The 27,289-nt window shown below is 39.8% G+C and overlaps 1 protein-coding gene across 2 annotated transcripts; it reads right to left on the reverse strand.

Annotated features, from left to right (window-relative positions):
* Positions 1-2,917: 2,917 nt before the first annotated feature.
* On the reverse strand, positions 2,918-16,481 carry LOC132842737 (interferon-induced very large GTPase 1-like). 2 transcript variants are annotated; one of them, XM_060865573.1, is made up of 3 exons: positions 16,451-16,481; positions 10,618-10,661; positions 2,918-7,976 (listed from the first exon to the last, which is right to left on the reverse strand). In XM_060865573.1, exons 1-3 carry the CDS (start codon positions 16,464-16,466, stop codon positions 3,231-3,233), a joined length of 4,806 nt encoding a protein of 1,601 aa, XP_060721556.1. In that variant the 5' UTR covers positions 16,467-16,481; the 3' UTR covers positions 2,918-3,230. The 2 variants fall into 2 exon arrangements, with proteins under 2 accessions (XP_060721556.1, XP_060721557.1); XM_060865574.1 differs by lacking the exons at positions 10,618-10,661; positions 16,451-16,481 and having other exon boundaries at positions 2,918-7,634; positions 7,738-7,870.
* Between the last annotated feature and the right edge of the window lie 10,808 nt (positions 16,482-27,289).

The raw sequence follows: 27,289 nt of genomic DNA on the forward strand, positions 1-27,289 counted from the left end.
AAAGTTATATCTAAATGTGTAGTGTGTAGAGATGTTAGAGGCAAGATACCAGAAAATGGCAGACCTATGAAGAGAGACTTGAAGCTGAACTTGCCCATTTCATCTATGTGGGTGTAGATTTTGGATTATTGTGACCAGAAGAGGGGGAAGTCTAGTGAAATGATAAGGTGCCATATTTACTTTCATGTTGAGTAGAGCAGTGAATCTAGAAATGGCTCATGCAAACTCATACATCAAAACCCTAAGACGATTTATATGTAGAAGAGGTCAGGTGATGCACATTCCTTCTAACAATGGACACAAACTGGAAGGAGCTAAAAGAGAACTACAAGATGAAATTGTTAAATGGAATAAGGAGAAGATTGAGAAGTTTATGCTCCTGAAAGGTATCCAGTGTTCCTTCATCCTCCAGCAGCTTTACATCATGGTGCGGTGTGGGAAAAGTTGATCCTTATGGTAAGGCACGTTCTCCTCTGTTGTATAAGAACAAACAGTTGACGATGAATTAAACATGATCTGGATGGAATGACACCTAACCATGTTCTGCTTAAAAAATGTTAAATTAATCACAACCTGCTTCCAAACCGACAGAGGGAATCCTCACCGGAGTTTTGACCCACTTCCGGATCAAGATTGATTTTTCCGGTTTCTATGGACATTTAATCAGCATGCACACTAATGCTGGTGAGAGGTATTGTTCCATTGTGTCTATACAGAGCCTTGTTATGTTGCCATTGTTTACTTGACTGTGTATGAGTCTGCTTGTTTCTCTTACTACAATTTCTCACTTATTTTCGGATTTGTTTGCAGCTGTGTTTTGCTTCTATGGATGTGAATGTTTTTTGACTGTACCTTCTGGATTGTGTTTTGGATTTGTTGTCACTGGATTTTTCATTAAATCTGTATATGGATCCCAGACTTTCTGCCTTTGGGGCTTCATTACATGCAGTAAGACACAAGTGATAAAGTTTAGGACATGTGACATAATGGGGCTGATGGGAAAATGTAGTTTAATGCTACCATGACACAAAAAATGGATGAATGGTGTACTGATTATTATTATTATTATTATTATTATTATTATTATTATTATTATTATTATTATCAATAATATCAATAGCACGTTCGCCTCACACCTCCAGGGTCGAGGTTCGATTCCCGCCTCCACCTTGTGTGTGTGGAGTTTGCATGTTCTCCCCGTGCCTCGGGGGTTTCCTCCGGGTACTCCGGTTTCCTCCCCGGTCCAAAGACATGCATGGTAGGTTGATTGGCATCTCTGGAAAATTGTCCCTAGTGTGTGTGATTGAGTGAAAGAGTGTGTGTGTGTGCCCTGTGATGGGTTGGCACTCCGTCCAGGGTGTATCCTGCCTTGATGCCCAATGACGCCTGAGATAGGCACAGGCTCCCCGTGACCTGAGGTAGTTCAGATAAGCGGTAGAAGATGAATGAATGAATGAATATTACTAACCAATGATATACAGTAGTGTAAATAATTAACAATAACACATTAATGTCTAAACCACCTTTAAACATAAAAAAATAAGAAAATGCAGTATGAAGAAGCAAATTAAATTAAATGTAAGAAACACTGTAATTAATAATGAAGATGGTGAGTGTTGGAATAAACTTAATAGGAGTCTATAATATTACCAGTGTATTGCTGCATAAATATAACTTATCACATTAATCACTGCATCTCTTTACCCAATGCCTTTAACCACTGAGCTTCATTATGAAACTATGATATACTAAATCCAGGTCATGAAATTGTAATTGTAAAAGACTTAGACTGGGTCACACAGCATTTACAGTCTTCTGATGAGTGATCCATACCTGTCAGGTCTCATGGTTATTTACTACTGATGCAGTCCCACGGCCATGAATCCAAATCCTGTGGGGTTTTTTTTTCTCTCAATTTCTCAATCTTTCTCAATTTCTTTTACACTATTATGTCCAGGGATGTGTTTGTATTGTTATCTGGTGTTAGAGTTGTGTTTTCTTTTTCTCTGTGTTCTTTTTCTTCTGCTTCTTTTTTGACTAATCCTACTTAGCGTTTAACAGGTAGTTCATTGTCCTTAGCTGTGCCAGATAGCCACTCATGAGTGAGGCTGTATAAATCCAAGAAAAATGTGCCAGATAAGAGAGGAAGAAATAAGGTTTCTGTCTTTGTCCTTCTCAGATTTTTGTGATAGCGGCTATCTGGGTTGTTGAATGTGCTAATTAATAATGTTACCTTCATCAGTCTGTTCTATCTTTGTTTTGTAATTCTGTTGATGTTATAGTAGTAGTGAAGAGTTACTACCTTAAGATAGATATGCTGCCTTAAGGGTTGCTTATTTGTTTTTATAATTATTTTTCTTTTTTTGGAGGTTATAGGCAGCTGGGTGCCATTTTTTTTATCCCAGTTTTCTCCTGTTTGTAAGGAAGGGTTAGGGAAGTGGTTATTTCATTTCTTTTTTTCTTCTTCTTTGTTTCAGCTTGAACCTTTTACTTTTACCACCAGATGGGTGGTGCCACACACCTTTTACTAATGTTTTTTCCCACTTGCTCACCTGTTCCTTGTGTCCCTTGATGTGCAGGTCTATATACTGTATGTCTGTCATGATTCAGACATTATTTGTGATGTGATGTTGAGTGTGAGCTGTAATCCTGGACGCCGTGTTATCCAGGTTATGTTTCCATGTACTTTTTGTTTCATGTAGGTATTTTATGTTCAATAAAAGCAGTACATGCACCAAATCCTGCAAGTGAGTCTGATCTGCTAAATGCAAAAGATCGACGCAACAGGGCAGATTTGCGTTTGATCCCCGCCACCAGCTGCGTTTGTCCTAAAACGGTACACGTGAAGCAGGTCTCTTACTTTCTCTCTATGTTCCAGTGATGAATAAATTAAGTCTTTCTGCACAGAGACATAAAATATGATTTAATATTCTTTATTATGCTTGAAACATGAACAAAAAAAATCTGATTATAAAGCACATTGTAGGATTAATATTTCTACTGATAACTTTATTCATTTTTAAATGTCAAGAAAGAAAAAAATTCTGTGTATATATAGTGCATGAAGGTAAAACAGTGTGCATGCATATAGTGATTATTCTAATAGAATAGAATCTGATAAATGTTTACTGATTATATTTTTTGTCATTTGTTACTAATACAGGTAATATAACTGGTTCATAATTAAGTTGCTGTTTATTCTAGGTTTTGTTTAGAAGAGTTGTCTTTCATCAGATATATTCATCCAAACTCTCAATAGCTTGTTCTTTAGTGAAGTCTCTCCACTCTTTGGGGATCTCACCATGACCCTGAAATGTTTTACCATAGTACTCTTCCAGGTCTTTCTGGAATGTGCACACAAACCATTTCCAGTATGCGAGCTGTGAATTGTCTGGGGTGATGCTCCAGGTTGCATAGACTCCTCCTGCTGTTCTGTATGATTTGAAAGGAATCCATGCACCTTTACCACATGCGTAGAAACTTTCATTATTTTGCACATTTGTTGTGCAGAACATAGAGCTGAGATTAGTTGTTCTAATGTAATACATCCCATTCATACCATCTACCCTGTGGAAGGGGACACTGTGATCTCCACAATGATCCTCTACTGTGTTGGTGCAGATGGCTTTACAGAACGGACACTGAACCCAGCAGCATTTACAGAGATGTTCAATCAGAAGCTCATCTGGCTTCTTCCTGGACTTCTCAATTTTGATGTCTTTTACATCTTTAAAGCTTTTGTCTAGTTCTGACATCATGTCAGTGAGACCATCACTAACAAGCTTCTGTAGAAAATCAAAGTCTGTAATGTCTTTGTGATCAGTGAAGGTTATTTCTTTTAAGCTCAGTTTATCTGTTAGTGAACTGGTGAAACTTCTCAGCCACATGTCTGCATCACCACAGCTGTTCTTGACCTCTTCAGTTGCAATGTGAACAGCATTTCTTACAGTCGCCACTTTCTCTTTTAGATTTCCTTTAAAAAGGTTCAGAACTGTGGTGTTCTCAGAAATGTACTCATTAACCTTCTCTGTAATGAAATTTTTGTAGTGCTTTTGGGGATTATGAATGTACTCCATGTACTTGTTAAAGTCCTCTTTTTCTGCGAGACATGTCAAGATGTGTTTCTCAAGATTTGACCTGTTGCCGTTAAACTCTGACATGTTGGATCTGATCTGTGTTGCCAAATCATTGGCAGATTTATTGTAAACTGCTTGCAGGATGGATTCTCTCAGGTTACTGCAGATCAGTTCACCAAACACTTTTGTTGTTGTTGCTCCTTTGCAGTAGTTTCTAAAGACACTGTAATACTGTGGTTTCTTCTTGGACAGATAAACTCTTGGATCATTTGCATCCCTGAATTGTTTATGGTGCTCAGCAAATCTGCTAATCATAAGTTCACACACATGAAGGCAGAGATCCAGAGTGAACTCCTTTTTGAGCTTAATTCTCTGGTCCTCACTGTGATGTTGTCCAACTCTCTTCTTGACAAGGTCTGTTATTTCCTGTATATAGCTGTCTTTGTACCCGAGTCTTGTGATTTTCTTGCATGTCGTCTTGATTATTCCATCAGTTTCTTTGATCACATCTATAACCAGAGTTCGTACTAAGTGATTGTCTTCAAAAGAGAGTTCATTCATGCCAGGGATGTAATGAGTAAACTTCTGTCTTTTGAGATTTGCAACATGAGGTGAATAATCTGCCAGTTTGTCTATTTGTCTGTAGTCTGGCAGAGACATTCGTTTATACACAGAAGCTTGATCATTACCCAAAGATAAAATCTGTACAGCATCTTCCCAAAAATTAAAAGTTCTCTCTGCAGGTGTGTCTCGTGTCATCTCAGTGACCCATTTGTCCCACAATTTGTCAAATTCTTTTTTAAGAACTTGTTCATCTGTAATTTTGCTTTTCAGTTTCAGAGCGAGGTCTTTGCTCAGATTGAACAGTTTGGTGTCGTATTCTTTTTGTGTGCTTTGTAGTTCAAAAGTCTCTCGTGTATGTTGATGTTGTATAACTTCATTCACATTTTGTTTGGTGTTTCTGACAAGATCTTCATAAAGTTCTCTGATTTTTATTTCACATCTCACTCTCCACTGAATTAAAATGTCTTTGTCTTTGTCCTCTTCAAAGCAACTCTTCATTGAGTTGTCCACTTCCTCTTTGGTCTTTTTCATGGAAGAATAAAGATCCTGTTCTTTAATTTCTTCAGGTTTTTCATTTGCAATTCTGTTATAAAGATTTTCTTCAATTGCTAACATGACACTTCTGAGGGTCCAGGTCCATTTTCCAAACTCATTCTCCAGTTTTCTGTACACTGCTATCTCCAGTGTGTTTTTGAAGCTAAACACAAAGTTCTCATTGAGTAATGCATTCCAAAGGTCACTAATGCGTGATTTAAACTGTGAGAGAGTGATACCAGCAGACGGAGTAGCTTTTTTGAAAATGTCTTTCTTTAGAACCTGGACATTTCTGCTGTATGATGGGTTTGGTGGTGCCATTGGTGGGCTGCCCTCCCAGAGCTGTGCAAAATAATACACATCATCTTGTACATTGAATTCAATAACATCACTGAAACAATCAGCTTCACAGTCTTCTTCTTTAGCAGCTAGCTTGGTCATTTCATCCAGTTTTTCCTGTAAGCGTCTCCTTCCTTCCATGTTTTTCTCTCCAGCAGTGATGTCTCCAACATTCTGATGGACAAACATACATCTGGGATTCAGTCGGACCTTCTTCATCCTCAGAAAGGCCTGAACGACAATCTGAAGGATGTCCTGCATCTCAGCAGGGTTCTCTCCAAAGATGTTGATTAAGGTCAGGTTTCCAAGACCAACAACGAATGTGGCGAGTTCATTGTCATGATGACGAGTGGATTTTCCTGCAAGCTCAAGCGCTCGAAGTCCTTCAGTATCTACAACTATAATGTAGTCAAACTTCAGCTCTTCCTTCATCTCCTCTGACACTTTGACCAGCTGCATGAAGGCTCCTCTGGTGCACCTTCCAGCACTGACAGCAAACTGGAGACCAAACATGGCATTCAGCATGGTGGATTTCCCAGAGCTCTGAATTCCCATAACTGACAGCACAAACACCCTCTGATCCCCCAGTATCTTCACAAGTTCATCTAGAACTGCTGAAACCCAGATCAGAGGAACATGAGCAGCATCTCCATCCATCAGCTCCAGTGGATGACCAGATTTCAGGACTTCTGCTGCAAGCTTAGGGAGAGAGGTGAAGGTTTTTTCTTTATATTGTTCATTGGATTGTTGTACAGAAATAAAAGCCTCGTATATTTGGCCCATCTCTCTGAGGATGTGTTCCAAACCAAAAGTTGCTGCATTCAGTTTTTCTGAAATTTTCTCCAGCTCATTTTGTTCTTGCTTCATTTGATCTGATTTGTCATGTTTCTTCTTTAGGTCTAAAACTGCCTTCCACTTTTCATTGTACACCTCATGAAGTTTTGAAAGATCATCTGAGGTGTGTTTGTCCAGGAGAATCCCAACCCATTTTAAAAAGAATAACCTTTCATTTTCTCCTAGATCTTGCAGTGAGGAGGTGAAGTGTTCCATAAGACCAGAGAGTCTGTAATTATGCTGATCTTCACGGGTTTTCTTCATTTTTTCTTTTTTTTCAGACTTCTGCGTTTCTAAGTTGTTCCCATGAAGTCTGTGCAGGTCTTTGTTCATCTCACACAAGTCATGCCATAACTTCCCCTGACAGGGCAGAAATGTTTCCTTTAATTTTGAACATTCACATCCCTTTAACTTGCTCATGATCATCTCTGCAGCTTCTTTCCCTTTCTGACATTCAGGGTCATCTTCATCTTTTGTAATCACTTCAGGTTTGTTCAGATCTTCAGTTCTAAAAATTGATGGTGACTTTGAAAGACACTCTTTGATGGTTGTTCTGAGATTCTTGGCTACATCTGACTGATTTCTGTCTTTAAGACCAATTCTGTAATTCCCACTCTTGGATCTAGTGGCACATGATTCATCCTCAGAAAGTAGACAGATCAGTGGTTTGGCGTCACTGTAGAGCTTCTGTATAATCTCCTTATATGCTGCTTTTTCATGATTAGAGTAAAGTACAATGTTCACTGAGGATATTTTAGTCAGGATTTCCAGTTGCTCTTTATTAGCTTCTGCATCACCATGGAGATTACAGAATGCCACACAGTCAGTGAAATAATCAGTTTCCTTCCCTGATGGACAGAACCAAGCGATCTCCACCACTCCATCCATCAGGAGCCGGTTCTTGCTGCTTCCTGAACAGTGTCTGTGGAAGAATGTGTGATGTTTTTCATTGATCAAGCTGTTCATCAGCTGAGACTTGGATGAAGAAACAGAGCCGAGTCTGAAGAAAGCCACCATTGGAGTTTGAGCTTCAGACATGGCCTGGTTCTCACTGACCGCAGCAGAGTGACTCTTCCAACTCTTTCTGATTTGGCGAAAAGTCCAGAGAGGAAACTCAATCTCTCTGGTGAAGGGATTGGGCACCAGCAGAGGCAGAGCGTACTGACACTGAGCTAGTTTAGTCACTATTAGCTGCTTTAGGAAATGATCAGAGCAGTGGAACACGGCCATCTGGACATCCATGGGGTGAATAGGATATTTATGGGTTTCACTGTCCAAAGATTCTGTCTTTGTCAAAAAAAAATCAGCAAAGTCATCGTTGTCTTCATTATCTCCGGTGTTTAAATAAGTGTGTTCAGAGCTGCTGGAGTCTTCTTCAGTTGTAATGTACCTTGCTCTGTAGTCCATCATTAGCATTCTTTGTAGAAATGTTTTCACTAAGTTCTCCTCTTTACAAGGCTCCTCCTGTAATAAAGTTATTTGAAGAACATCTGATGTTTTCATTTTTTCTTTGTACTTTTCATAAAGCTTCATTCTGATCATCAGTTGCTCTGCTTTTGTCATTTTGAGCTTTTTCTGTTCTTCACAAGTTGATACATCTTCTGCTAATTCATGCCCAGTTATTGTTTCCTGTAAAATAAAATGGAACATTCTGGTTATAAATAATTGTTAAATGACAGTCAACATTTCATCCATCACTTATATTACTAAGCAACAGTAAATATACAGTTGTGACAGAGCTGTCTAAAGAATATATTAGATGTTGGAGTTAAGACAAAAGCAATTAGCCAGTGAGCTGCTTTCCACCAACATATCAAACATATTCTCACACAGATTAACAACGTTTTCTTTTCCACATGCGTATCTTGGAAACTGTAAATCAGATTCAGGAAGAAGACAAAACCAGTATGTTTCAGTTTATAACATGATTTAAATATTTAAGGAGAAATATTTAACTGAAAAGATGTAACTAATTTATTGAATTTTAAGGAATCTTTTTTTATTGTTTTAAGAAGGAATATAATAATATAATTACTCCTTCTTGCTTGAAAAAATATATATAATCAAGTACAAGTATGTTAGAGGCGGGGCACGGTGGCTTAGTGGTTAGCATGTTCGCCTCGCACCTCCAGGGTCGGGGTTCGATTCCCGCCTCCACCTTGTGTGTGTGGAGTTTGCATGTTCTCCCCGTGCCTCGGGGGTTTCCTCCGGGTACTCCGGTTTCCTCCCCCGGTCCAAAGACATGCATGGTAGGTTGATTGGCATCTCTGGAAAAATTGTCCCTAGTGTGTGATTGCGTGAGTGAATGAGTGTGTGTGCCCTGCGATGGGTTGGCACTCCGTCCAGGGTGTATCCTGCCAGGGTGTATCCTGTATCATGCCCAATGACGCCTGAGATAGGCACAGGCCCGAGGTAGTTCGGATAAGCGGTAGAAGATGAATGAATGAAAGTATGTTAGAAAGTTCTCCCTCAGTGTAAGAACACCATTGCCACCCCCCAGAGGGAGCCCTCGCCGGAATACAAATCTTCCGGGCAACGGAGGTCAGTTTAGGTTTCAACTTCCGGGTTCGCTAACATAAAGACACGCCATTATGACACAAAGTGCATACCAAGCCGTTTGTATATCTCATTTTCTTTCTACTGTGTATGACCATTGTTCTGCTTAATCAGTTCAGAAGATGCTGTTAGCCTTTCCCTTGTCTGTTAGTTTGCTCTGCCTCTGCTATTGTTTTGGTTTGAACTTTTGGACCGTGTTTCCCATTTAGGATTTTGCCTTCCAATTTGGATTGACTGCTCTGGATTTTTCTCATTAAAGCTGTGTTCTCTATTCTGCATATGGATTCTTCTCTCCCTCTTGTTCAAACACTTATATTCTGTCTTACTAAGACTGACTTTCATTCCACTTCTTTCAAGAGCAGACCTCCACCTTTCCAAGTGTTCCTCCACCTGCTCTCTACTCTCACTACAGATCACAATGTCATCCGCAAACATCATTGTCCACGGAGATTCCTGTCTGACTTCATCTGTCGGCCTGTCCATCACCATAGCAATCCTAACTCTAACCCATGATTTTGATTTATACTTTTACCCATGAATTATACTTTTGCAAGTACACGTATTAGGGACTTATTAAATTAGTAAATGAATTTATCTAGGGGGCACGGTCGCTTAGTGGTTAACACGTTCGCCTCACACCTCCAGGGTTGGGGGTTCGATTCCAGCCTCCGCCTTGTGTGTGTGGAGTTTGCATGTTCTCCCCGTGCCTCGGGGGTTTCCTCTGGGTACTCCGGTTTCCTCCCCGGTCCAAAGACATGCATAGTAGGTTGACTGGCATCTCTGGAAAATTGTCCGTAGTGTGTGATTGCGTGAGTGAATGAGAGTGTGTGTGTGCCCTGCGATGGGTTGGCACTCTGTCCAGGGTGTATCCTGCCTTGATGCCCGATGACGCCTGAGATAGGCACAGGCTCCCCGTGACCTGAGGTAGTTCGGATAAGCGGTAGAAAATGAATGAATGAATGAATTAATTTATCTTTAATTTGAAATTATTTATATCATCATAACTTCTGACAAGTTTTCGGGGTGAACGGTACAGTCTCCCCTCCCCAGCTATAGTTGGTTGCATCAGCGGTGGTGAGGAGACTGAGTACAGGATTACAGTGGATAACTTTGCCGTATGGTGTGAGCGGAACCATCTACAGCTCAATGTGACTAAAGGAGGGTTTCCATCCACAGGGTCTCTGTAGACATGGTGGAAGATTCCATATCTTGTGGTAGCCATATCTTTTTTTTTTGCTGTTGCATGCTAAGGCAGTGATCTGAATGTAGTTGATGCCAACAGAATGAACAAACTCATTCGTAAGGCTGGTGATGTTGTAGGAGTGGAGCTGGACTCTCTGACTGTAGTGTCAGAAAGAAGGATGGCTGCTGGCCATCTCAGACAAACAATCTTCCGCACACTCCATGATGTCCTGGACGAATACAGGAGTACGTTCAGTCGCAGACTCGTCTAAAGAAGGTGCTCCACAGAGTGTCACAGGAAAACCGTCCTGCCGAAGTCCATCAGACTTTACAATTCCTCAGTACAACAACATATCTATATATAAGCCTCTATTAGAGTATTCTTATGTTGGTGACTTGGAACTGTGGTAACAAACCCAATTTCCCCCTGGGGATTAATAAAGTATTCTGATAAAAACACACTGATACATTTTCATTCAACACAACCCTGGTATGTTGATGGCCTTCCAAGAGTGCACAAGAATCTTCTTACCTGTCTCTCTCCTGTTGGATCTTGTTTCTGGCATGTGACATAGTCTGTGAATAAAATTTTAACAGAGCATTTAGGAGACAATACATGTAGATTTTATGCTGGCGTCACTTGGTTGTGGAGCCATTACATTTTAAGGTTGTCAGTAACAAAAACTAGGAATATTCAAAAGAAATGGAAAACACAGCTGTCATACTCCTCTTGTACATATACTGAACTACTCTGACATACTTCTCTGCCACTCCTGACATCCTCATACAGTACCATAGCTCCTCTCTCTTCACCCTGTCATACACTTTCTCTAAATCCACAGAGACACAGTGCAGCTCCTTCTGACCATCTCTGTACTTCTTCATTAACATTCTCAGAGCAAGAATTGCATCAGTAGTGCCCTTTCTGCACATGAAGCCATACTGCTACTCACAAATATCCACTTCCTTTCTTAGCCTAGCTTTCACTACTCTTTCCCATAGCTTCTGTGTGTGGCTCATCAACTTTATACGTCTGTAGTTGCTACAACTCTGCACATCACCTTTGTTCTCAAAGATCGGCACTAGAACACTTCTCCATTACTCAGGCATTTTCTCACTCTCTAAAATCCTATTAAAAATTTAGATAAGACCTTCTCTGCTTTCTCTCCTATAAACTTTCACACTTGTGCTTTGTCTCCTAGACACACTCTCCACAGGTATGCCATCTGGACCAACAGCCTTTTCACTCTTCATTCGCCCTCACCTCCTTTTTAATCTTTGCTATTTCCTGCTCTACAATATTCACCCTTTTTTCTTTCCTTCTCATTTTCCTCATTCATCAGCTCATCAAAATACTCCTTCCATCTCCTCACCTGTTAGCACCTTACCGTGTCTATCTTTAATCACCCTCATCTGTTGCACATCCTTCCCATCTCTATGTCTTTGTCTCGTTAATCTATACAAGTCCTTCTTATCTTCCTTCATGTCTATCCTGACATACAACTCATGGTATGCTTTCCGTTTGGCCTTTGCCACATCTCTCTTCATTCCTTTCTATGTCCCACTTCATTTTAGCTAGCCTCTTCCTCTGAATGATGTCCTGTACTTCCTTGATCCACCACTATGTTTCCTTATGTTTCCTTCCTGACACACATAGCACCCTCTCACCTGTCTCCCTGATCACTTCTGCTGTAGTTTCCCAGTCATCTGGAAGCTCTTCCTGACCTCCCAAAGCCTGTCTTAGTTTCTGTCTGAATTCCTCACAACATTCTTCCTTTTTCAATGTCCACCACTTGGTGTTCTTTTCTGTCTTTCCTCTCCTCTTCTTCATGACCACCAGAGACATCTTACACATCACCATCCAATTCTGCCTTGCTACTCTCTCTCCTACCACCACCTTGCAGTCACTATTCTCTCTCAGATAGGCCTCATCTACATAGAATGTATTCTACCTGCATACTCCTACCTCCACTCTTGTACTGTATGTAACTCTATGTTCCTCTCTCTTCTGGAAATAAGTTAACAAAGTCCTCCACCATTTGTCCTTCTAGGTTCCTTTCCTTGACACCAAAACTGCCCATCACCTCCTAGTCACCTCTGTTCATCCTCACCAACATGCCTGCCTTTCATCTTCTTACCTTTCATCCCTCTATGAACCCTTCTCCCTCCTCTCCTTCCTCGACCAACAGTGGTCCAGTAGTAACCGATCCGATATGGAATTCCCACTGACAATTCGCATGTTTAAGTTTGGCATGTTTTACCCCAGATACCCTTCCTGACAGAACCATCAAATTAACTTGAAAAACCCGACGCTTCATGTTAATTGAGGCAACAATGATGACAATGACCAGAATATACAGACCAGTGACCTGTAGCTGAGTTAAAGTATTATATGCACTTCCGGCATTTGATCATGTGCTACTTAAGCACGCTGCCAACACAGGATTCTTGACTAGATGGCCTTCTCAGTCTGCCTTGCGCTCCTGTTAAGTCATCCCTCCTTTATTCCTGCTCCTGCTCTGCCTGGTTTCACCCTGTCTGTTTTCCTGTCATCGTTCCTGCCTGCTCTTGCTGCCTGCTGCATGCATTGCCCCGTTTTCCTGTGCTAAGGATTATTGGACATTTTATGACACTGATTTCCTACTGAACTGCAATGCCCTGTTCACCCATGTCTCAGATTATTGAATTGTCTGTTATATTGAAATCTGCCTTTACTTTTTCCCATTAAAGACTCTTAATTTAAATTTTTGTCTATGTTTAAATTCAAATTCAAAATGTATTTGTACAGCGCTTTTAACAATGGACATTGTCTCAAAGCAGCTTTACAGAACATAAGAAGCATAATACAAAAGTTTAATATTATACATAGATTAATTGAAAACAAACATTTTATTAATATAATTAAATGTGTTTGTATTTATCCCCAATGAGCAAGCCTGAGGTGACTAAGGCAACAGTGGCAAGGAAAAACTCCCGTAGATAGAAGAGGAAGAAACCTTGAGATAAATCAGACTCAAAAGGGAACGTTATCCACATTTGGGTGACACTGAAGGGTGTGATTGTAAATATACAGTCTGACAGTTGTGTATTAATGAGGGGGTTGTTGTCCTCAAAGACCACACGTAGAGGCATCTCCTCATAGAATGTCTGAATACTGAATACAGAATCCAACATCTCTAGATGCCTCAGGATCTTTACATGGTTGGCCTCATATCAATGAAGATCTGAAATCTTCATGATCCGGAACACAAGTGGAGCTGGTACAAGCTCTGGATGCCTTGGGCTGGTAGAAATGTCTTTAATCTACTTTTAAACTGGGAAAGTGTGTCTGAGCCTCGAACACTGTCAGTCACAGATATTCCAATGTTTGGGAGCTAAATACGAAAATGCTCTACCGCCTATAGTAGATTTTGATATTCTGGGAACTACCACAATACCAAGTCCTGAGTTTTGTGATCTCAGAGAGCGTGAAGGATTGATGTTCTGCATCTGGGATCTAACCTGTCTTCCCTGACACTACTGAAAAGAAGGTTGTGAGTTCAAATCCCAATACCACCAAACTGTCACTGCTGGGCCCTTGAGCAAGGCCCTCAACTCTCAACTGCTCAGTTGTATAAAAAAAAAAAAAGAGATACGAAGTCTCGTCTGCCAAATGCAGTAATTTCATTGGCCCTGTTCTTGTACTCTGCACCATTACAATAAAACTTGAGTCTAATCTAAAATCACTCAAGAAACTCAATTGAAAAATGGCTAAGAAATCAAATCAAATTTTATTTGTCACATATACATACATACAGGGTACGACTGCTTTAAATTTACAAAGTGAACATAAGAGTATGCATAAAGTATAGGGAAAAAACGAATCACTTCAACTGCAGGAACAGTTAGAATAAAGTTAAGTAAACCAAAGATAAAATTTGCTGCATGAACATGCAATATGACCTTGGACTTTTATGGCAATCTCCATAATATCACGACTAGAAAGCGACAAGTAATGTATGTACAACATGGCAAATACTGAGCTTTCAGTGTGTTGAGTACAGAACATTTTGAACATATTCTTCTTCTATCATTAGAAATGGCTTCATGTTAGCTCTCTGATGGAGAAGATTCAAACACTAGAGAGTTAGTGAGAGCAAGAACAGTGTAGCCTCTGTAGGGACTGCTGTAGTACCCAACTAGTAGAGCGCTTACAGCTTGGCAAATGGGTGACAACTTGGTGACATTATCACAAAGCCAAATCGCTAAGATCGCCCATGGGAGGACCCCTCCTTTCCACTCTACATGTCTAACAGGTTTGTTGTGCTTAGTGAAGTACCAGCTAAGAAACCTGTAATAACTCTAGTTACAGGTTACTCAATCTTACAACATGTGAAATTATCCAGGCCTTTAGGGGCTACTGACTTCTAGCTGGAGTCTCACTGCTGAGAAGCATAGAAGCAGATAAGCGAGTCATTGAGGAGCTCTGCGACATTGAGCCATTGAGAATCTGTGACCAGAAATACATTCGGTAAAAATGGGGGAGGGTGTGTCAACTCTTCATGTTCAATTTTATTTGTGTAGCATTTCTAATAATGGATATTGTCACAAGCCAGATTTAAAGAAACATAAATAAAATCTGAATATAAATAATAAAGTTTTACATTTAAATTCTTATTTATCATTAAAGAGTACTACTGAGTATCCCTACTGAAAACACAGCAGCACTGGCCAAGAAATCACAGCAGCATCTCTACTTCCTCTGCAATCTGAGAAGAGCCCGAGCCACACCCCCCATCATGCACACCTTCTACAGAGGCACCATCGAGAGCATTCTATCGAGCTGCATCACTGTGGTATGGTGCTTGCAGCGCATCCTGCCGGAAGACGCTACAGCGCATAGTGAGAGCAGCTGAGGAGATTATTGGTGTCTCTCTCCCCTCCCTCCAGGACATTTATGAGACTCGTCTCACCCGCAAAGCCCTCTGCATTGCAGGTGCTCCCACCCACCCATCACACAGCTTTGTCAGTCTGCTGCCATCAGGGAGGAGACTGCGGAGTCTCCAGGCCAGGACCAACAGATTGCAGGACAGCTTCATTCATCAGGCTGTCAGGAAGCTGAACTCCCTCCCGAACTCACCCCCTTCCCTTTTCTGCCCCAGGCACCACAGAACTATGAGCCCACCATACCCCCAGATCTCACATCCCCAGGTCCTTCCACTCCCCCCTCCCACTAACATATGATGACATGCACCAGTCACTTTGTGCAGCATTGGTCTGCTCATATGCACTTTATCTGCCATGTGCCTTGTGCTGCTTTATTTAATTTTTATTTGTTAGTGTTATCTGTATGCACCTTGGGTCTGAGAGTAACACAATTTCAATTCTCTGTATGTATGTACTGTACATGTGGAAGATTTGACAATAAAGCAAACTTGACTTGACTAATCCAGAGAGAGGAGATGAGGAAATCAGTGGTACAATAGGCTACAGACTGAGCACCCGGGCAAATTTAGAGAAGGGATGAAGTCAGTGGTGCCACACAGTGCTGCACCAAATGAATAAATCAACCATGGGGTGGTGTGCAATCATATATGCTATCTTGGCAACAATGTTGTTTTTAATGTATGATTGGGTGTATAGCCTGCAGCTCTGTAGAGAATAACACCAAAGTGCTATTAGAGATTTGTTCTTCTTATAATATAAACATGACTATAAATATGTGGACATAATTATAATTGAGTCTTTGCATTTAAATGACATTAAGCACCTATTATAGAACACACATAGAGGATGGCAATAAGAATAATGGCTTGCATTATTACCTTCACTGGAGCAAAATCATAAATGTATTGTTTTAATGTATATTATTATTATTGTTGTTGTTGTTGTTGTTGTTGTTGTTGATGATGATGTTGATTTACAGGTCAGTAACATACATTGTGTTTTACTTAGTAAATGTTGACATACACAGAATATATTTTTTTTTAATTTGTGTGATATATTAGATAAATAATACAAATAAAACCTTATTGTTAGAGATATTCCTCAGTTTGACAAAGTAGCTAGTTTTCTTTAGTGTATTTTCAGCTAATATGTCAGTGTATTTCAGTTATTTTAGCATGTATTGTAAAATATTACTGGTCTTTTAAACAGTATAAATATTCTGACCGAAAGGTTAAATCGCCACTGCGTCATTTTTCCCCACAGTCACAGACTGGAAAAGACCTAAATGTTCTATGTTTGGCTTTGCCTCTAAAACATAGTAAAATTTTATAGTAAACTAGTGTAAAGGTTTTAAGTAGAAAATACACATAACGTATTTCATCCAAAACTCCTTGTTTGTGTTACTTTATTAAGATAAATTCATGTCATTTGTTCCTTACCTTCTCCCGACGCCATTTTGTGTCTCGGGTGGAGAAATCTAAAGTGAAAGTAAAATTTCACCAGAACAATCAGAATCTACAAAACACACGCCTATGCTGGAGTTTGGTCACCTCTGGAATTTTCCAGATTTGTTTCTTGTAGGTACAAATATATCTCCGTAGGATCTTTCAGTGATGTCCAGCTACAGCTGTAAAGCTCGCTGCTCTTTTAGACATAAAAGTGTGCAGACAGCGTTGTGCTCTGAAAGACTCGTAATGCAGAGAGAGAGAGAGAGAGAGAGAGAGAGAGAGAGAGAGAGAGAGAGAATGGAGGGGGAGAGAGACAGAGAGGGAGGGGAGGGAGGGAGGAAGAGAGAGAGAGAGAGAGAGAGAGAGAGCGTGAGAGAGAGAATACATGAAGCTGGTGTTACACACACTGCTGTACTCTTGCTTCTGTCTGGTATTTAACGCAATTTCTTGAAGTGGAGGTTTTTTGGACTTTTATGGCAATCTGCATAATATCACGACTAGAAAGCTACAAGTAATGTATGTACAACATGGCAAATACTGAGCTTTCAGTGTGTTGAGTACAGAACATTTTGTCATTCTTCTTCTATCATTAGAAATGGCTTCATATGACTGCCAGTCTTCATATTAGCTCTCTGATGGAGAAGATTCAAACACTAGAGAGTTAGTGAGAGCAAGAACAGTGTAGCCTCTGTAGGGACTGCTGTAGTACCCAACTAGTAGAGCACTTACAACTTGGCAAATGGGTGACAACTTGGTGGCATTATCACAAAGCCAAATCGCTAAGATCGCCCATGGGAGGACCCCTCCTTTCCACTCTACATGTCTAACAGGTTTGTTGTGCTTAGTGAAGTACCAGCTAAGAAACCTGTAATAACTCTGGTTATAGGTGACTCAATCTTACAACATGTGAAATTATCCAGGCCTTTAGGGGCTACTGACTTCTAGCTGGAGTCTCACTGCTGAGAAGCATAGAAGCAGATAAGCGAGTCATTGAGGAGCTCTGCGACATTGAGCCATTGAGAATCTGTGACCAGAAATACATTCGGTAAAAATGGGGGAGGGGGGTGTCAACTCATCATGTTCAATTTTATTTGTGTAGCATTTCTAATAATGGATATTGTCACAAGCCAGATTTAAAGAAACATAAATAAAATCTGAATATAAATAATAAAGTTTTACATTTAAATTCTTATTTATCATTAAAGAGTACTACTGAGTATCCCTACTGAAAACACAGCAGCACTGGCCAAGAAATCACAGCAGCATCTCTACTTCCTCTGCAATCTGAGAAGAGCCAGAGCCACACCCCCCATCATGCACACCTTCTACAGAGGCACCATCGAGAGCATTCTATCGAGCTGCATCACTGTGGTATGGTGCTTGCAGCGCATCCTGCCGGAAGACGCTACAGCGCATAGTGAGAGCAGCTGAGGAGATTATTGGTGTCTCTCTCCCCTCCCTCCAGGACATTTATGAGACTCGTCTCACCCGCAAAGCCCTCTGCATTGCAGGTGCTCCCACCCACCCATCACAGAGCTTCTTCAGTCTGCTGCCATCAGGGAGGAGACTGCGGAGTCTCCAGGCCAGGACCAATAGATTGCAGGACAGCTTCATTCATCAGGCTGTCAGGAAGCTGAACTCCCTCCCGAACTCCCCCCCTTCCCTTTTCTGCCCCAGGCACCACAGAACTATGAATCCAACCCACCCCCCAGATTCCACATCCCCAGGTCCTTCCACTCCCCCCTCCCACTAACATATGATGACATGCACCAGTCACTTTGTGCAGCATTGGTCTGCTCATATGCACTTTATCTGCCATGTGCCTTGTGCTGCTTTATTTAATTTTTATTTGTTAGTGTTATCTGTATGCACCTTGGGTCTGAGAGTAACACAATTTCAATTCTCTGTATGTATGTACTGTACATGTGGAAGATTTGACAATAAAGCAAACTTGACTTGACTAATCCAGAGAGAGGAGATGAGGAAATCAGTGGTACAATAGGCTACAGACTGAGCACCCGGGCAAATTTAGAGAAGGGATGAAGTCAGTGGTGCCACACAGTGCTGCACCAAATGAATAAATCAACCATGGGATGGTGTGCAATCATATATGCTATCTTGGCAACAATGTTGTTTTTAATGTATGATTGGGTGTATAGCCTGCAGCTCTGTAGAGAATAACACCAAAGTGCTATTAGAGATTTGTTCTTCTTATAATATAAACATGACTATAAATATGTGGACATAATTATAATTGAGTCTTTGCATTTAAATGACATTAAGCACCTATTATAGAACACACATAGAGGATGGCAATAAGAATAATGGCTTGCATTATTACCTTCACTGGAGCAAAATCATAAATGTATTGTTTTAATGTATATTATTATTATTATTATTATTGTTGTTGTTGTTGTTGTTGTTGTTGATGATGATGTTGATTTACAGGTCAGTAACATACACTGTGTTTTACTTAGTATATGTTGACATACACAGAATATGTTTTTTTTAAATTTGTGTGATATATTAGATAAATAATACAAATATAACCTTATTGTTAGAGATATTCCTCAGTTTGACAAAATAGCTAGTTTTCTTTAGTGTATTTTCAGCTAATATGTCAGTGTATTTCAGTTATTTTAGCATGTATTGTAAAATATTACTGGTCTTTTAAACAGTATAAATATTCTGACCGAAAGGTTAAATCGCCACTGCGTCATTTTTCCCCACAGTCACAGACTGGAAAAGACCTAAATGTTCTATGTTTGGCTTTGCCTCTAAAACATAGTAAAATTTTATAGTAAACTAGTGTAAAGGTTTTAAGTAGAAAATACACATAACGTATTTCATCCAAAACTCCTTGTTTGTGTTACTTTATTAAGATAAATTCATGTCATTTGTTCCTTACCTAGGGGGGCACGGTGGCTTAGTGGTTAGCACGTTCGCCTCACACCTCCAGGGTCGGGGTTCGATTCCCGCCTCCACCTTGTGTGTGTGGAGTTTGCATGTTCTCCCCGTGCCTCGGGGGTTTCCTCCGGGTACTCCGGTTTCCTCCCCCGGTCCAAAGACATGCATGGTAGGTTGATTGGCATCTCTGGAAAATTGTCCCTAGTGTGTGAATGAGTGTGTGTGTGTGCCCTGCGATGGGTTGGCACTCTGTCCAGGGTGTATCCTGCCTTGATGCCGAGATAGGCACAGGCTCCCCGTGACCCGAGGTAGTTCGGATAAGCGGTAGAAGATGAATGAATGAATGAATGTTCCTTACCTTCTCCCGACGCCATTTTGTGTCTCGGGTGGAGAAATCTAAAGTGAAAGTAAAATTTCACCAGAACAATCAGAATCTACAAAACACACGCCTATGGTGCAGTTTGGTCACCTCTGGAATTTTCCAGATTTGTTTCTTGTAGGTACAAATATATCTCCGGTGGATCTTTCAGTGATGTCCAGCTACAGCTGTTAAGCCACCTGCTCTTTTAGACATAAAGGTGTGCAGACAGCGTTGTGATCTGAAAGACTCGTAATGCAGAGAGGCTGAGAATGTGTGTGGGGTGTGGGTGTGTGTGTGTGTGTGTGGTGTGGGGTGGTGTGTGTCTGGTGTGTGTGTGTGTGAGTGTGTGTGTGTGAGATGTGTGTGGGGGGGTGTAGTGTGTGTCTGGTGTGTGTTTGTGTGTGTGTGTGTGTTGCAGGGCTCTCAAGTTTTGAAGACAGGCAAGCGTGACATCTCCACCTCAGCCACCCCCCCACCCCCCAAAAAAAACAAAAAACCCCAGAGTATTTGTTTAATTTCTGTTTAATAATTGTGTGTGTGTGTTTGTGTGTGTGTGTGTGTGTGTGTGAGAGAGAGAGAGAGAGAGAGAGAGAGAGATTATGTCTGGTGTTGTTTATTGTAAGTGTTTGTTGCTTTTTTAGACTCCTTTATCATTTGTAATGTTGCTCCCATTTAAAACAGTTCGGCTCAAGCCCAGCCATTTTTAGGGTCATTATTGAAGACAATGTCCCGTCCAGAGACAAGCTGTTTCGTGTTGAGGTTTTGTTCAAATCGTAAATACTCTCTCTAATGAATGTTTTTTTTTCATTGGTTGTTGCGTTAAATCTAACCCAGATAATGCTATTTTCTCATTGCCTATTGTGTAGCCTCTTTTTTTTGATTGGCTGATAAGTGTCAGGCTCGACTAAGATCTGAGACGCGCTTGATTCCTGCCCGGTTCCATAGAGACAGCGGTGCGGACTGATACATTTTGGGCGCTGCAGCTTATTAAATATATGATAAATAGTACATTTTTCTGCGTGAGAAATACGATGTGTGGCGGGAGAGTGTGAGAAAAGACCGAAATGCGTGACTGTCACTCTCAACACTTGACAGCCCTGGGTTTATCTCCAATGTATCTAACTAGTCTTCTAACATATTACAATCCTTCACAATCTCTGAGATCACAAAACTCAGGACTTCTGGTAGTTCCCAGCATATCTAAGTCTACTAAAGGTAGAAGAGCTTTCTCGTATTTAGCACCCAAACATTGGAATAGCCTTCCTGATAGTGTTCGGTACGGTGGCCGGGAAGTGCAAAACAAATTAACAAAACCCAAACCAAATTAACAAAACGGAAAACACATTAACAAAACCCAAACCAAATTAACAAAACGGAAAACACATTAACAAGTCAGACACCCCGGAAGCGGTTGGTATAATTTGTGAATGGAAACTTACCATCATCGGACGAGACACCTTTCATTCACATGTATATCTTTAATGACAGTCGTCTTGTCCAATGATCGGTAAGTTTCCATTCACAAACTATACTTACCGCTTCCGGGTTGGTATAGTTTGTGATTGGACAAGACACCTGTCACTCAAAGTATACATGAAGTTCAACAGTCTGCCACAGGGAAAAGTTGGAATGGATGGATGGAATGGATTACTGTGGATTAATTCTGTTATTTTCTTGAACGGAGAACTTTATTTAAACGGAGAACTTTACACATTACACATAAGATTCCATACCTGTATATCTTGAGTGACAGGTGTCTTGTCCAATGATCGGTAAGTTTCCATTCAAAAAACGATACACTACCGTTTCTGGATTGTCTGACTTGTCGTTGTGTTTTCGGTTTTGTTAATTTGGTTTGGGTTTTGTTAATTTGGTTTGGGTTTTGTTAATTTGGTTTGGGTTTTGTTAATTTGGTTTTGGTTTTGTTAATTTGGTTTGGGTTTTGTTAATTTGGTTTGGGTTTTGTTAATTTGTTTTGCACTTCCCGGCCACCGTAGTATGCACTGTTTAAACGAGTGTGTGCACTGTTTAAACTTCTCACTGATACTTTTGTGATTCGCGGAGTTTTGACAAGTTTTATAGCCTTGATATTGTTTCTTATTCAAAAGTGGTGACAGAAAAAACTCAACACTCCCAACCTGAAACCTCTTCCCACCCCCCTGTCACAATCACATCATAATCATAATTAATAATTAGGCTTAAAAGCAAATGTATATGTAAGGGAATCAAGTTTAACAATTACATGTAATATTGCTCCAAATATCATCAATAATGGTGTGGTAATTTGTATATATATACAAATATATATACAAATATATACAATATTATATATACAAATATAAGTTGGTAATGTCCTTGGTTGGTAAAGATGTCCTTGGTTGGTAAAGATCAAAACTGTAGGTGTGTATGTGTATATATATACACACCTACAGTTTTGATCTTAGGCTTTTCATTAAGTTATTTATTTCCACTATAACACTTGTGTTCCTGATATTATTGCATTTAATGAGGCCTCATTGTATTTATTCTTACAATAGATTCCAGATGTGGTCAAGATACAATTTTTTGACTAAAACTAGACTAAAATTAAAAGACTTTTAGTCGACTAAAACTAAGACTAAGATACCTTGAGTTTTCTTTTGACTAAAACTAGACTAAAATGACGAGACTTTTAGTCGACTAAAACTAAGACTAACAAAAAAGATATGTGAATGACTAAATATGACTAAAACTAACAAGGACATTTGGCACAAGACTAAGACTAAGACTAAATTAAAAATAGGTGACGAAATTAACACTACTTTACAGGTAAATGGTGAATTAGCCATTGTTTGTAATATTGTTTTAGAGCATATAAAATCTATGTATGTGAAATCTGAATAATAAATGAGACTTGAATAAATGAGATGTACAAGCAAATATATATGATATAAAAACAACTTCACTTGTTAATTTTAATTAGCAAATGGCTGAATATGTGCTTAATATTCATTAAGAAAGCTTAGGAAACACTTTTAATGAACAGTATGAACTCTCCATAGCTTCAGCTTATGTATTACTTTTTTCATTTTGAATCAAACAGATAACCAACACAAGCAGTAACACCACCAAATGTACACAGAACTTTACCAAGGATGCCATATCCCATTAAACTGCCAACTGCCCAGCCAACAACTGCCCCAACAATTGCACCAAAAACTATGATAAAATATATCCTGTACTCCTTTATAAATTTCAAAACCAAATAAGCAACAATAGCCGCAATAGTAAAGGCACTACAGTACCACCAGCGGCAGTAGCAGCAATACTAGCAACAGCAGCAGCACCAAGAAGAACACCAGCAGCAGCACCACTGCCACCTCCAGCTGCACCAGCAACTGCACTTTCAGCTGCTCCAGAAGCAGCAACAGTATCTTGTCTTGGTTCTTCTTCTTTTTTTTCTTTTTGTTCTTCCTGCATTCACTTCATCCTGCTGTCATTTCCATTCTTCTCCTCCTCCTGTCAGATTTTTACTTCCTCAAACATCTTACTGCTTCCTCCATTGTTCTCAATCATTCTGTCTATCTTGTGCAGCAGCATACAGACCTGATCTCTGGTCCACAGGGTCTTTGTTTTCTTTTTTGAATACATATTGTGAATGGGATGTGGTCGCCTAGTGGGGGATGTGGTAGCCTAGTGGTTCAGGTGCTGGACTACCAATCGGAAGGTTGTTAGTTCAGTTAACACATCCACCAAGCTGCTCCTGAGCAAGGCCCTTAACCCTTTTCATTGAGGCACTTTAATGTTTGGGGCAGAAACCTCATAGAGTGGGGAAAAGGGGACTTTTATTTAGACCTTAGAGCACCCTAAAACAGGATGGCCTACTGAAATATAAGAGCCAAGCCAGGAAGTGGAACAGGGGCATGGATGTTAGTAATTATCTGTGTTTTAAGGACTGGTTCCAGATTGTTGGTTTTAATTCATTTGTTTGAAGTTTCTTTTGAATTAATTGCAGTTCCAGATACAGCACGAAACCTGGGATCTGTGTTTACCCAATTTCCCCCTGGAGATTTATAAAGTATTCTGATTCTGGGTTTATGGGTGTTTTTTTTGGACTGTTTTTCATTTTGGGGTTCCAGGAGGAAGGTCAAGGTTAAGTGTTCATTTTTCTGATTTGATTTTGGTATCAATACATTTGGCATGTTTATCTGCTCATATCTGTTTCCTGAGGCTGTCTGCCAATATTTTCTGATAACATGCTGTATTTGTCTTGCCATAAATTTTTCATAACTTCCCTGTGCCACTGGAGCGCAAACAAATAAGCCCCAAAACATAAGAGATCCTCCACCATGCTTTACAGTGGGGATGGTGTAATTTTCACCGTAGGGCTTTCTCCTGGCAACTCCACCATGCAGGTCATCTGTGTTCAAGTGCCTCCTTATTGTGCTCCTTGAAACACCACCACCACGTTTTTACAGAGCAGCCTCTCAAAGTTGTGGGTTTTTCTTTGTGTCCTGAACAATTCTTGTGTGTGTAATGGGTGAACTCTTTGGTCTACCTGACCATGGCTTAGTATCAAAAGAACCTCTTAATTTCCACCTCTTTATCAGAGTTTGAACAGTACTGACTGGCATTTTAAAGTGTTTATATATCTTTTTATATCCTTTTCCTGCTTTATAAAGTTCAACTACCTTATTACGCAGGTCCATTGGCAGTTATCTTGTCTTCTCATGAGCTGGATTCAAGGATATAAAAACTTTTGATCAGGGTTGTTTAGTTGATTTTAGTTATCACTAGGTTTTAAAAAGGAGTCAAACAACTATGTGATAATTATTGACTTGACCAATTATTATTATTTTGCATTATCAGTCATATTTTTCAAATAAATGGCAATGTGTAACAAGTTCTTTCAGGTTATGCAAACTTTTGAGCACAACATAAACATGAACAGCTGGGACTTAGAGAAAGAAATCATATTTTCTCTCAGCTTAGAAAAAAAATCTGGATCACCGCTGCCAGCTCTGCAGCTATCAAAGTTATATCTAAATGTGTTGTGTGTAGAGATTTTAGAGGCAAGATAACAGAAAATGGCAGACCTATGAAGAGAGACTTGAAGCTGAACTTGCCCACTTCATCTATGTGGGTGTAGATTTTGGATTATTGTGACCAAAAGATGGAGAAGCCTAGTGAAATGATAAGGTGCCATATTTACTTCCATGTTGAGTAGAGCAGTGAATCTAGAAATGGCTCATGCAAACTCATACATCAACACCCTAAGACGATTTATATGTAGAAGAGGTCAGGTGATGCATATTCCTTCCAACAACGGACACTAACTGGTAGGAGCTAAAAGAGAACTACAAGATGAAATTGTTAGATGGAATAAGGAGAAGATTGAGAAGTTTATGCTCCTGAAAGGTATCCAGTGTTCCTACATCCTCCAGCAGCTTTACATCATGGTGCGGTGTGGGGAAAGGTTGATCCTTATGGTAAGGCATGTTCTCCTCTGTTGTATAAGAACAAACAGTTGACGATGAATTAAACATGATCTAGATGGAATGACACCTGACCATGTTCTGCTTCAAAATATTAAATTAATCACAACCTGCTTCCAAACCGACAGAGGGAATCCTCACCGGAGTTTTGACCCACTTCCGGGTCAAGATTGTTTTTCCGGTTTCTATGGACATTTAATCAGCATGCAAACTAATGCTGGTGAGAAGTATTGTTCCATTGTGTCTATACAGAGCCTTGTTATGTTGCCATTGTTTGCTTGACTGTGTATGAGTCTGCTTGTTTCTCTTACTACAGTTTCTCACTTATTTTTTAATTTGTTTGCAGGTGGGTTTTACTTCTATGGATGTGAATGTTTTTTGACTGTACCTTCTGGATTGTGTTTTGGATTTGTTGTCACTGGATTTTTCCATTAAATCTGTATATGGATCCCACACGTTCTGCCGGGATTCATTACATGCAGTAAGACAAAGGTGATAAGGTTTAGGACATGTGACATAATGGGGCTGATGGGAAAATGTAGTTTAATGCTACCATGACATAAAAAATGGATGAATGGATGTACTGATTATTATTATTATTATTATTATTATTATTATTATTATTAAAAATAATAATATTACTAACCAATGATATACAGTAGTGTAAATAATTAACAATAACACATTAATGTCTAAACCACCTTTAAACATAAAAAAAATAAGAAAATGCAGTATGAAGAAGCAAATTAAATTAAATGCAAGAGACACTGTAATGAATAATGAAGATGGTGAGTGTTGGAATAAATCTAATAGGAGTCTAGAATATTACCAGTATATGGCTGCATAAATATAACTTATCACATTAATCACTGCATCTCATTACCCTTTAACCACTGAGCTTCATTAAAAAACTATTATAAACTAAATCCAGGTCATGAAATTGTAATTGTAAAAGACTTAGACTGGGTCCCACAGCATTTACAGTCATCTGATGAGTGGTCCATTCCTGTCAGGTCTCATGGTTATTTTTACATTTACATTTACAGCATTTGGCAGATGCCCTTATCCAGAGCGACGTACATAAGTGCTTAAATCTCTAACATTGGATACATTAATGCTGGCTCACTAGGTTACATACTTAAGATACCATGAGTTTAAAACATTGTTCAAAGTTACAATGAAAAAGTGTCAAAGGGTGTTTTTTATTTATTTATTTATTTTTTTAATGCAAAAGATAAGGAAAGAAGTGCTAGTTGAAGTGTTTCCTGAATAAGTAGGTCTTCAACCGCCGCTTGAAAAAAGCCAGTGACTCAGCTGTCCGGACCTCTAGGGGAAGTTCATTCCACCCCCTTGGTGCCAGTACAGAGAAGAGTCTTGTAGTATACTTGCCTCTTACCCTGAGAGATGGTGGAACCAGTCGATTAGTGCTGGTAGATCGGAGGGTGCGAGGTGCAGTGCGAGGAGTGATGAGGGCTTTGAGGTTCATTTTCAATTCAATTCAAGTTTATTTGTATAGCGCTTTTTACAATGGACATTGTCTCAAAGCAGCTTTACAGAACGTAAACATAGAACAGAAGATAAGCATAAGGAGTAATATAGAGAATTAATATAATAAAAATTCAAAATTCAGAATATATATAGTTCACAGTGTGTGTGTATGTGTGTATGTGTATGTGTTTATCCCCAATGAGCAAGTCTGAAGTGACTCAGGCAGCAGTGGCAAGGAAAAACTCCCTTAGATTAGTAAAGGAAGAAACCTTGAGAGGAACCAGACTCAAAGGGGAACCTCATCCTCATATGGGTGACACTAGATGGTGTGATTCCAAATATACAATCAGACAAATGTTGTATTGGTGTAGGGATCACATGGAGTTCAGATCTCCTCTTAGTATTACAGAGTCCAACTGGAGCTGGTAGATCTGTAGATGTTTTCTTCAGGATCCTCGCAGAGTCTGCCTCATCTAAGCGGAAACCAAAAACTTCATCGCACGGAAGACGATCGGAGCTGGTACGATGTCTGGGTGTCTCGGCATGGGTTGAAAAAGAGAAGAGCAGTGCAAAGGGATTAACATATCTGCTGTTCATAAA

Source organism: Tachysurus vachellii, chromosome 3 (genome assembly GCF_030014155.1).
Source record: "Tachysurus vachellii isolate PV-2020 chromosome 3, HZAU_Pvac_v1, whole genome shotgun sequence".
NCBI lineage: Eukaryota > Metazoa > Chordata > Actinopteri > Siluriformes > Bagridae > Tachysurus > Tachysurus vachellii.